Here is a 12,713-nt window from a genome sequence, read left to right as displayed (position 1 = left end):
AATGAGTACACTTTAAATGTCTGTTATTTCCATTACTGAGCCAAAAAGCTACAGATAAGTGTTATTCACAGCCAGTGCGTGAGTATACTTTACCTTCTTGGTGTCCTCGAGAGTGGTATATCTGTAGTTTGGTGGTTCCAGACTCTGCACCAGGCTGGAGTGCAGGTGGCGGTTGCTTTCAATGAACCGCCTTGTCATGGCAAGCTGCTGTTTTAGCAGTTCATTGAGAACAAATACAGCTGGATTGAAGGTGCTGATTGCTGATGGAGAACCAAGGGATACACATTGCAGGTTTAAGTTGAAATATTTATGAATGTTTAAATGACAGTAATAAAAAATGTCTTTTAACTATTTAACTGATCTGGAAGGCACTGTCTCCCAGTATATCACCTATAGATGGCGCTACAGCTTCATAATTTTTTTTTTAAATGGCCCCACCACAGCCATCAGTATGACTCACTTGAAATTTGCCATCATCCTTGTACAAACCCTAATAATCCCTGAGAATTACCATCTGAATCCAGGTTTAAAAGATTTTCTGTTATCAGTGTGACAAATCCAAAATTTGACAACTTTCTAGTTTTCTTGACAAAGTGAAGAGTCTCAGTGAAAGTGTGTTTTCAGTGCTGTCTGTTAGTTAATCTGTCAGCAAGATCATGTGGAAAATGCCATCAAAAATCTTATTTTTGAAACATTTTGGAGAAAATCATGATCACTTTTTTTAACCAATGAGGAGCATAATTGGCCTGATGTACTAGTACACCCCAGGCTCTTAGTAGGTACACCTATGGTATGAATTTTAAAATAATACATCGCTTTGTTCTCATGTTATTGCATTCATAAGATTTTCTGAAAACTTGAGCTCTGACCTTGACTTTGAGGTCAATGTCACTGAGATTCAAACTCATCGAAGATTTTTTGTAGGTGATTCTATGGTATCAGTTTGAAAACCCCTACTGCATGCCTGCCCGCCTGGCAGGGTGACAACAATACCCAATCAGACTTTTACAGCTGAGGGGTAAAAAAGCACGTGAAAGAGCAAAATTTTAAACATCGACCATGGGAAGAGTACATATGTTAAAAAATATAGAATGTTTTTTTTAATTATTTTGTATTTTATTTAGTTTTATTGGTTCTCACCTTCTACCATTTCTGCATTGAGGGTATGACTGACCACTGGAGAAGGATTTATGTAGGTCATGCTCACCATAGGGTCCACAGCAGGAATATCTGAAAAAAAAAAAAATTAAAGCTCAATGCGATAAGACATAAGTTCTAGTTGCCCACTCAGAAAATGGGGACCTCTCTGGTTCACATCGGCATACATAATCATGGACTCATTTACGTTAGTCCCTGTCAATCAACACCAACGTGAAACAGCGCTCAAGCTTCTCTTCTTTTGTGAAAAGAAGCTTCAGATATTCACTCATGAATTCATCTTAACTTGTATTGATTTCTGCAATTCACTGCTTTCGTCACTCATTAAATCTGCCTTCCAGTGCTCGCAGGCAACGCAAATGCCAAATGGCTGCTCCTGTGACACTTGTTGCATTAAGGATCCAATTTAAAATTCCTTCCTACCTACCTACAGAGTATTGCACAGCCAAGTTCACTCTTTATCTTGCTCACTCAAGTCCAACAACCTAAAATTATTCCTAGTTCTCTGCACATGCCTGAAGCCACAGAGCCTGACCTTTAAAATGCTCTGAAGTTTGTGGATTCTGTGGACTTTCTAAGTCAGCTTCAGACATATCAGTTTACTCTGGCATTTTAGTTACAGGATTTTAAAAAGTAAATAAGTATTTCTCTTAGATCCAAAGAACAATGCAAGATAAAGTTCAGATTAGCGCCTTCATACAAACAAGATCTCCTTTAACTTAATAAGATGATTTAAAGGAATTTTGGTGAGAAATGGTGTCTCTCTCACATCTTAGATAGACAAATACTATGTGTAGCAGACAAACCTGTTGGCCATGTTGAAGCCAGTGGACCAGAATGGGTCTGTACTGCAGTCTCTTTTAAAACCTTTCTGGCTGAAGTACATCTCCTCGACTGTTGATATGAAGCCTGGCCCTCATGTAATAATGACGGTCTGGAGTCCTCACTTCTGCCTTGGCTGTTTGACTTGGAAGTGTGACTGCGATCTGAGGTCCGTGAGGTGGAGGAATGACTTGCTTCTGAGAAAGCTCTCGAATAATCATCTTCTGTCCTCCCATCAGACATGTCTGAATCCAAACCCCCATCTCTGACTTCTGACACCATCTTCTCTTCACCTCCATTTCTCTGGAGATCCTCTGACACTTGACTGGCACTGTAATCTGGCTCTGTTTTGCTCTCACTCTCAAAGTCACTTTGGTAATCCAGCAGCTGGTCTTGTTGCTGTTCCTCCTCGTGTAGCTGCTGCTTTCTGTCTGGAGATCCTGGAACAGGGCTACCCTGTTTCATGAAAGCAAAGATATCAGTCTAGGGAGTCCTTCAGAGAATTTAGAGATCTCAGACAGAGGGTCCCCTGAAGAATATTATACGTATACTAACAATCAGCCTTCACCTGCATGCAAGGAAATTTGACAAACACAATAAAATGCAGTAAACAGTTGCTTTCTCCAGCTGAAGAGTATCTCAAAATGTAAGTTCATCCTCTCAAGAATAGGAGCATTACTACTGCCCCATTTATCTCCTTGAGACAGGATAACTAGAATTCGCTGTATATATCTCAGCAGAACAGCTGTCAGTTGGTTCACCTCCTTCAATTAAAGTCTGTAAACTGGACCACTCAACAGTATTTGTGTTGTTAGTATTTTGGAGCATTTCTACTTTTTCTACTTGCGCACTTTATACAACATGTCTCATCAACTCATTTACATCAGCATGTTTTCTATGCCTAACTGCTTCTATCTAACATTCACACATCCACTCAAATTGCGGTTCAGTATCTTGCCCAAGGATACTTGGCAAGCAGACTGCAGCAACCAGGGATCGAACCACCAACCTTCTGATTGGTGGATGACCTGCTCTACCTGCTCTGAGCTACAGCCACCCCACTAATAATAATACAGGTAATAATACGGTTTGGTGTGCGGTACAACACAACAAGAAGTTTGTGCTCTAGTGTAGGTAACTGAACTTTCTAGCACAGCTAATTAGTGTGGTTATTTAGCACTAATTAGCAGATACTTCTAGAATATAGAGTGAATCTGTTTGATTCCCTCTATATAAATGTATCTTATGATATAGGTTTATTGTATAGGATAGCGTTGTTAAAAAAGTTACAAATGCTAATGTTATACTCAGTCTATTTAAAACGTAAACGTAAACCATCTCATTTCTGTGGGCCTCTTAGAATTCAAACTTAGTCCAAGGTTCATTTTTCCACTGCCACAGTGGAATAAAATTTCTATTTCTATTTAGTTTATTTCTATTTAGTTTATTCTAATAAATCTTTAGAATGTTTTTTGACCATTTTAGAGCAGAGAAAGAATCATATTTAAGATATGACAGAAAACAAACTTATAATCATAACCCCTAGGATATCACATGTAAATATCCAGATTATTGCACATATGTGTTTTAATGCTTGTGGTTATTAATGTGAGGCTTTAACACATGGCTGTTTTATGATGTAAGATTTTTTTGGTTTCGTTATTAATGCAAATTTCAGTGCACCACGCCAAGGAGAAAATGTCCTTGTGGACAGAATTTAGAGTCTCCAGCATTAATATCAGTGGCGTTACATTAACTTCAGGGTGTCGATTATCGTTCATCACTATCACAGACACAAGGATACAACTTTGCATACATACAGTTATTATCTTTTTCTAAATAAGGATTTATTTAGTGTGTGCACTGTGGAATAATGTTTGCACATAACATCAGGAACCTGTGATTAATACCTGAGTCACAGCTCCTTGCGCTTTCTTTCTCACTATTTAATGCCGTAAGGAACATCAGGCAGTCAGTGAAATCACATCAAGAGCAATTTAAAATATTTCTTCCTTTTCTTTGACACTACTCTAGCTGGTGGCTCCCTAGGTGGCCGGCTATTCTTGTTATATAAACAACAAACCCAGTGTCTATAATAAAGTCTTTCTCATTAAACTCATTGTTTTTATTTTATGTTATTTAACCAAATTCTTTTGGTAATCATTGCTGCTCTTTGTCTGTGGCAGCAGCAGTCCTAACCCAACAGCAGACAAAGTAAGCAACAGCTAGGGATCATAGTGAGGCATTTAGCAGCCAACTACCTGGCTGTTCCATTTGGAGCTGATGAGCAAATCAGAATTCTAATAATTTTAACTGCAACAATTATGTCTTGTGGTCCAAAACACAGCTGTTTCCCCATATCTGAAAAGATGATATGTTGATGATGTGTTCATAGCTTGTTTTGACTTTGTGTATAACATGTTTTCATAGATATAATGAGTACAATTCAACAAATATTTCCTTTAAAGTGGACCTGCTATGCTCTTTTCTTTCATGCATTTACCATTGTAGTGACTGACATTCATTTTAAAAATGCTCAAAGTTTAGTCAGGTCATATGTGCAAGTCATCTATGCGGGCCAAAAACTCAAGTGTAGTCTTATATGGTCATCTCTGGCACACAGCTGTGTGGAAGAAGCCCAAGCCACCTACTGCTCAAATCATGAGTTTATGAGGGGTAGCCAGTCAGAGCAGAGTTGGTTGGATGGGTTTTTTTCAGAGTGAGTATGAACAGAGGGGGCTGCACCAAGGCACAGATATGATGAGTCAAAGATAAATATGGATTATTTTGAACTCTGAATCATGCAAAGCTACTCTGGCAGAGTTCAAGAATACAAATATGGTGCTATAAATGAGACTAATAGGTCCTCTTTAAATTATGCTACACTGAATGGCAAACTTTCTCCTTTCTTCTTCACTTTATACTTGTTTAGAACTAATTCCTGTCATTTCCCACCTGTTTTCTTGGCGTTTCTGCATTAAATTCAAGGCGAGCAGGTGCAAGGTCATCCAGTGTCATCACATTAATCTTGAAGTCTGCAGAAACATAAAACCACAATGACAGAATTTAGAGTGTATATTCACGTAGCCAACTATAACATGTTACTCAGTTTATAGCTGCTAGCAGTGCAACGCATAAGGCTACAAAAAGACACTAAAAACACCTGATGATTAAAAACTGAAAACTGAATATTGAAAGAGGCTAACTTGTAAATTGAGACAATCTCATAAAACTGGTTTATGTGACAAACTGGAACATATCGAAGTCTATTACAATGCACGTCAGGGTACTAGAAATAAAGCTCAGGTCACTATGACTGCCAGTAGCATACTGCTCCAACAGTATCAATTACTGGTAAAGATACATTTATTATCAATATTATCAATATGTCTTTGGGCCTAGAAGTTGTACCTCCCATGTGGTAATGACAGGGACACTAGATCACAGTTATTAAACCAAACTATTACATTATTTGTACATTTACACAGCGCTTCACTAAATAGGAATAGTTAAAAAAGAACTATCTATACATATATAATTTTAAAAAAGAATATCCCAAAACACAGATAGTCTAAACTAAGTTAATTCTTTGCACGTTAAACTGTAGTAATTAAAAAAAAAAAAACTGTGCATTTTGAGGGAATGACTGATGATGCTGCAAATATGGACATGCTTGAAAGACGGATGGTTTAACTAATACCCGTGTTTGCCATTGTGCATCAGAAGATAAAATCTATTCTTTTTCTGTTGTTATCAAATTAATCCACTATCAAATGCAGCAGCTTGTTAAAACTCACAGTGGCTCGATACAATAAAAAGGTTCTCGAGACACTGATAATACATGCTTTATTCCCCCTTTTCCCTCTGAAAGCACAAATGTTGTTTTCTGCCTTCATGAAAAGCTTTCCAAGAACTGCCAAACAAATTAGATTCATCCTGTGAGTTCATTTTGTCATTAATAATTTTTCTTCAAGTATAACATTACTTCAATATTGAACAGAAGAATGACCACACTGTAACCTTCTTTTATACGAGCAGTAATGAGATGTTCATTTGGACATTAGTGATTTTATTTCAGATATAAAGTCATTAATGTACAAAGGAATGAGCGCCATGTTGCTCTCTCTTTCATAGGAGTGATCAATACATCATACTCCTAGATTGCTATTAATAGTTAAACACAAAGAACACAGCCGAGTCCAATCAACTCTTGAACACTAGGACTAAATGCATTTGATGAGCACCTCTCACCTTCAGAAGAAACTGAACTCATCTCACTGAGTGGGCGTTCAGATCCCGTCTCCACAGGGAAAAGCTCGTCCAGAGAGAGCACTTCACTGTGTCCTGAGAGGGAGGACAGGGATCGCTGTGGGCTTTCTGGCCTATAGGAGGTGCCCGGTCTTTCTGGAGGATGTGGGGAGGAGACACGGGGTGGAGAGGGAGAAGAAGAGAGCACAGAGGGGCTGAAGTGGGCCTGGGCATGGCCAGTGAATCGGAAAGGAGAACTCCGGTTAGAAGGAGAAGCAGAGGAGCGAGGTGGTGCTGTGTTGGAGGGTGGTGAAGGAATTACTTCGGCAGTAAGTGGAGTGGAGTGACTGCTTTTGAGGAATACCTGTATGAGTAGAAAGCACAGCTGCTTTGAGCTGATAAAACGGTGTCTCTGAGCCATCAAAGTGAAAACATTATCAGGTTTTCACTCTAACCCTTAAAGTGCAGGTTGCAGGAAAACAGCCTGATGTCTTAACCACGTACATGTCTGGCATGATTAACAACCACTGTGTGAATGTGGCTTGTCATTATTTCCACAATGAAAGTCTGTCATGCATAAAAGTCTGTCTATTATGTTAAAATGATTTAGCTCTGCCTGCGTAATCATTCAATTTAGACAATTTCCAATTTCCTGTAATAAACAACTTTTTCTTTTATTAAAACTGGGTTCAAAATGTTTCTTTTTCTTATTAAAACTGTTTTCATGCCTATCAGAATGATGCTGTCAGTTTATAGGCTGTAAGTAATGGGAGTGAACCAAGCAAAAAAACCACCCAAGTGTACCTTATCTGACTTTTTCATGGAGGCAGGTCTCCCAGGTCTTAAGAAGCTATAGTCTGTCGAGTCCAGCGAGTCTCCAAGCAGTTTCTTCATGTCTTCTTCATCACTTTCCAGACTGACACCACTCGTTAGTTTAACTGACTTTGTCTCCAAACGCTCTGAAGATGCTACACGATCTGCTGCTCTGGACCTGACTCTCACACTAACATCTACACTTTTTGGAGCCATAGTAAGAGATGTATTAGTGTTTTCAAGAGCTCCAGCTGCTTTCTTCTTAAGGAAACGGGTTCCCCTCAGGCTCTGGTCACTGCTAGACTGTACAGACTGTTGCACAGATGTCTCTGGGGTTTGGGTGACTCTTGCTGGTGCTGATGATGACACTCCCAAATCCGAAGTCAGAATGAGGGCAGATTTTGTCTCCTGTCTGGCCTGTTCCTGCGCCTGCTTGCGGCTCCGGATGCGACTCTCAATTTCAGCCAGTCTAGTCAAGGATGCAGTCTGAGTGGCACGCCGTGAAGATGATGCATTTCTGACCAGCGATATTAAAATAGGTAACTTCACATCAGAAAACGTTTTATTCTTTGTGCAAATTAATAACCACATTTTTATATGTTGAATCTTACCTTGATTCAGATTCAGGGTGCATTTGGTCCCGGTTGACGGGTGACTGGCTGCTGTTTGTTGGTGGTGGAGCCTTCTTCAAAAACCTGCTTCCTCCTCCCAGAGAGCTCTGTGGCCTGAGACCCTAACCAAAAAATTATTAATTAATTAATTAATAAAAAAAATTATACAATTCATGTCAAGTTGGATTTACTGGGTTCAACAACACTAATGTGTAGTCTTCCATTATTGAGCAACAGCAACAATTAGCAGTTACCTTGTTTGAATCCAGTTCTCTTCCATGGTTCTTTTCAGCATCCGTAGCTTTAACATCCCCTCCAGACTCAGGAGCTGAACTGACTGAGGACAAGTCGCTCAGATCTGGGAATAATTTGTGTGTTTCGGGGGGAGCAGATCTGGGTTTGAAAGATTCACCTACAGAAACCTACAAAGAAACAGATTATATTTATGTAAGAAGTGCTTTAAGATTTAATCACTGTAGTACCTCATTCTGCTCTTACATGTGAATTATACTTCAGAGTCACAACGACTTGAATGACATCTCTATCAAACCTCACTCTGGATCTCACTGGGAAGCAACTTCTGGCATGACCAGTCATGGAAGCTCCAGTACCACCACATCTGTCACCAATCACTTGAAGGATACGGGGTCCCCTGACCCCTTAACTGGCCCCACACCAAGCATTCTCATTCTCTAAGAGCTCCTCAGCAGTCCTGGACCAGGATAATTCAATTAATCTGTTTATTGACACAGCCATTAAGGTAGTCCGAATGTGGGTTTTACTGGTTTTCAGGAACATCTTTTACAATGTAATTATATATTTTTGTCAAGGAAATATCTTGTTATAATAGCAGCTGTTGTGTTGCTGCAAACTGCATGTTAAAAAAAAACTAGCTAGACAAGTAGCTTGTGGTTTGTGTTTGTGACTATTGCTAGTTGTCAAATCTAACCTTTAGTAATCATGGATATTGGCTCCTCTCAGGGTAACGCCAGTGGCGGCAAGGTTAAGGATGTCGTGTCCCACCCTTGCCCAGGTGTCACCTACTTTCCCTTGACCATCTCTGAGAAAACCCCATCCCCTCTTCATTGCCTGTATGGCAATCAGGGGGGAGGAGAGGGATGTGTAAGACAGAAAAATATTGCCCACTCGCCAGGCACCCATCAAGCAGCTCATGACTGCTGTCCCAGTGTGTATAAAGAAGATGAGCCATTACTAAACATTTTCCTCAAATTTTGGGGCTCATTTTTTAGCGTGGAGCAGTCAGTGGCATTTCATCTCTATCTGAACAGACGTTCACTTGTGTCAGTGGGACCAAACCTTCCAGGTAAGATGGAGTATTTCACAGCCTCCATGTACCAAAAGGTTTATAAATCAGAAGCGCAGTCAATATAAAATCTGAATGTGGTCATCCTGCTCTCAGCCTACCAAGCTGAGCTGTTTCAGGACATGGGCCCCCTGCTGGATAAGGGCTCAATCAAGGCTCAATCTCTCCAGCCTTCCTGGCCAAGACAAGGTCATTATGAATTCTCCATATAAGCCATCACGAGCTAGGGGATCGTTTGAGGAGGCACTAACTGCTATGCAGCAGGTTAGCGACCTGAGGAAGAAGCAGGGTGAAGCTTTTGACCTCTGGCTTCCCCATAAAACCACGCCACACCAGCCTCCGCCTACCTGCCCAGGCAGCAAGAGGATGTAATGTAGGCTTCAAAGGTCCTACTTAGCAGCTACCGAAGCAGCAGGTGCCTCACCAGCAGCGTCCATCCAGGCAGAGTGAGAAGGCATCATACCTTCTATACGAATACTATATAATCCATTGTTTAGTGATAGATAGATACATACATAGAATAAAGCTGGTCTTTAGGAAAGATTAAAGATTCCATCAAAATATGAAAGACTTAAAATTACACAAATCAAATAATTATTTAAAGAGCTCAAATGCACTTATTCAAAGGAGCTTGCAAAGAAAAGCGTCTGGACTTCTTTAAGTTGCTTGAAGACGTTTCACCTCTCATCCGAGAAGCTTCTTCAGTTCTAAGGTCAAATGGTGGAGAGTCCCAGATATAAACCTAGTGGGAGTGACCCCCCACAGAGGGACAAAAGGACCCCCTGATGATCCTCTAATCGCCTGAGCCAAGGTGGGAAACTGGGCGTGGGTCCCAATCAGCCAGAGTTTCGGGTGAGCTCATTGTGAAACCTGGCCCCACCTTATCATGCGAATTCCTGAGATCAGATGGCCCAGGATGTGAGTGGGCGTTAAGGCGTCTGGGAAGGGATCTCAAAACTGGATTATAAATGGCAGAGAGTTGGTGTCGTAAACCCCTGCCTCTGTTCAAAGATGGTCGCTCACAGTGGACATAGATGGCTTCTTTCACTCCTCTTTCAAACCATCTGTCCTCTCTGTCCAAAATGTGAACATTGGCATCCTCGAAAGAGTGTCCTTTTTCCTTAAGATGCAGATGGACTGCTGAGTCTTGTCCTGTGGAGGTGGCTCTTCTGTGTTGTGCCATGCGCTTGTGAAGTGGCTGTTTGGTCTCTCCGATGTAGAGGTCCACGCCCAGTTTCCCACCTTGGCTCAGGCGATTAGAGGATCATCAGGGGGTCCTTTTGTCCCTCTGTGGGGGGTCACTCCCACTAGGTTTATATCTGGGACTCTCCACCATTTGACCTTAGAACTGAAGAAGCTTCTCGGATGAGAGGTGAAACGTCTTCAAGCAACTTAAAGAAGTCCAGACGCTTTTCTTTGCAAGCTCCTTTGACTACGATGACCTGGATGACTGAGAACCTTCACAGACAAATGCACTTATAGTATCTCACAAGAAATATCTCACAAGAAATACTTCTTTAGAAAATCTGCTGGTAAATTTCTACAAGAGCACCACTGAGAATGTCACATTGAAGTGTTGGTATTGAAAGGAAGGACCTGCATCACGCGGTAAGCACAGCTCAGTGGGACAAAACTCCTGGACCTGAATAGCAGCAGAACAGCCAACTGAGAATGAGAGCCAGGAGTGAAAATACCACCCACCGCGTTCACAGCCTGTTTGAACCACTGCTGTAAACTAGTATCAACAAGCTGAGAAACAACCTCTATGACACTCCATTTTTCTGCTCCATTAAAGCACTGGTAACAAGGAGTAGAACTACACCCACACAATCTGCAATTTACATACATACCGCCCTCAGAGATGTGAAGTGCAATGCAAAACCACTTTAAAACCTCTATTTGATCATTTTCATCAAAATTATACATTTTTATCTGGATTTAACTTATTTGTTTATTCATATCTGCAGTACGGGGGGCCCACAGGGAACGGTTCTGGCTCCGTTCCTCTTCACCATCTACACTGCAGACTTCTCCCACAACTCCACCCAGTGCTTCCTGCAGAAGTTCTCTGATGACTCTGCAATAGTCGGCCTCATCACTGATGGGGACGACAAGGAGTACAGAGGACTGACCCAAGACTGTGGACTGGTGCTAGCTGAACTACCTCCAGATCAACACCAGTAAAACCAAGGAGCTGGTGGTAGACTCCCGCAGGCACAAACATCCTCCACTGCAACCACTGAACATCCAAGGTATGGACATTGAGGCTGTGGACAGCTACAGGTACCTTGGTGTTCATCTGAACAACAAATTGGACTGGACTCATAATTCGGAAGCCCTCTACAGGAAAGGGCAGAGCAGACGGTACCTGCTGCGGAGACTCAGGTCGTTTGGATTGAAGGGCCCACTCCTGAAGACCTTCTATGACTCTGTGGTGGCCTCAGCTATCTTTTACAGTGTGGTCTGCTGGGATGGCAACATCTCTGCTGGGGACAGGAAGAGACTGAACAGGCTGATCCACAGGGCTAGCTCTGTTCTAGGATGCCCTCTGGACCCAGTGGAGGTGGTAAGTGACAGGAGAATGGTGGCTAAGCTGCCATCCCTGATGGACAACATCTCCCACCCCATGCAGGAGACTCTGACAGCACTGAGCAGCTCCTTCAGTGGCTGCGGCACACACGGTGTGGGACAGAGAGATTTCACAGGTCTTTCCTCCCCACTGCTGTCAGACTCCACAACAAAGACTCCAACTGATCAAACACACACACCCACACATGTGCAATAACACTAAGTGCAATACTCTTTTTCTGACAAAGTTGTATTTTTACTGTTGTATACAGCATTTGTATTCTATTTTTATCCTATTGTATATCTTATTCTATGTATTCTACTGTACATAGTGTTTTATTTTATTCTCTTCTGTACAGTTGTGTACAGTATTTTATTTATTTTTATTGTATTCTAATTTTTGCTATATAACTTTTGCACTGTCCACTTCCTGCTGTGACAAAACAAATTTCCCACGTGTGGGACTAATAAAGGTTATTTTATCTTACATGCAAAATTTCATTGCATCAGAGTAAAGTTACAATAAAGATTCTGATATTATTGTTACCAACCGTAACGCAAGAAAACAAATTAAATTATTTCATCGCTTTTAACTATGATGCTGAAGAATTTCAAATTTAATTTTACCACAGACAAGGTAACTTTCCCGTGTAAGAACAGACAGCTCTTAAAAAGGGGGGAGACGACAGCTAAAGAAAACTCGGTACATACCCGTGTTTTGGATGAGGACTCTTGCCTGGAGCCCTGAGCGTCTCCTCCATTGCTCCTCTTTGCGGACAGCAACGCCTGAGCTCGATCCACAGCGGAGTTTCGGCCGCCTAGTTTCCACATTTTTAAAACACTCACTTTCTGGCAAACTGCTCCTTGATACAGTTCGATATGTAATATCACATGTTTTGTACGCAATTTCCACAGTAGCTAACCCATGTTATCCTGCATACGAGAGACTACTGTTGACTAGCAAGTAGCTAAAGCTAAAACTTCTAACTGCACAAAGAAAATTCGACATAGACTCACTTAGATGCCTTTCCTGTCAGTATAGTTAATTATCAATTATGCAACATTCAGGAGTTCCCAATTAAACTACATTATTTCCGTATCCCACCTACTACGTAAACGAGTATGAGTTAGAAGCGTCTGTTGTTTCCATGGAAGAGCTTCCGCCTCCG

General features: G+C 41.2%; 1 protein-coding gene across 3 annotated transcripts in view; it reads right to left on the bottom strand.

Moving 5' to 3' along the window:
• Positions 1-12,713, bottom strand: part of lg23h19orf44 (linkage group 23 C19orf44 homolog) — an 18,906-nt gene extending 6,193 nt beyond the window's left edge. For all 3 annotated transcript variants that reach the window (XR_015127350.1, XR_015127349.1, XM_086284571.1), the window contains exons 1-9: positions 12,256-12,713; positions 7,907-8,074; positions 7,653-7,774; positions 7,033-7,558; positions 6,232-6,592; positions 4,936-5,015; positions 1,965-2,436; positions 1,141-1,230; positions 94-260 (exon numbers count right to left, since the gene is read on the bottom strand). Coding sequence is in view for 1 of the 3 variants with exons in the window: in XM_086284571.1 (XP_086140697.1) it covers positions 94-260; positions 1,141-1,230; positions 1,965-2,436; positions 4,936-5,015; positions 6,232-6,592; positions 7,033-7,558; positions 7,653-7,774; positions 7,907-8,074; positions 12,256-12,375 (2,106 nt within the window). In the remaining 2 variants the exon portion in view is untranslated. The remainder of the gene's footprint in view (positions 1-93; positions 261-1,140; positions 1,231-1,964; positions 2,437-4,935; positions 5,016-6,231; positions 6,593-7,032; positions 7,559-7,652; positions 7,775-7,906; positions 8,075-12,255) is intronic.

The sequence above is a fragment of the Aulonocara sp. 'chitande type north' Nkhata Bay genome, linkage group LG23 (assembly GCF_057382095.1).
Source record: "Aulonocara sp. 'chitande type north' Nkhata Bay isolate Kocher_YH1m ecotype deep benthic linkage group LG23, A_spYH_male_GT1.1, whole genome shotgun sequence".
NCBI lineage: Eukaryota > Metazoa > Chordata > Actinopteri > Cichliformes > Cichlidae > Aulonocara > Aulonocara sp. 'chitande type north' Nkhata Bay.
The sequence above is the reverse complement of the archived record's forward strand: the minus strand, read 5'-3'. Positions and strand labels throughout refer to the sequence as shown.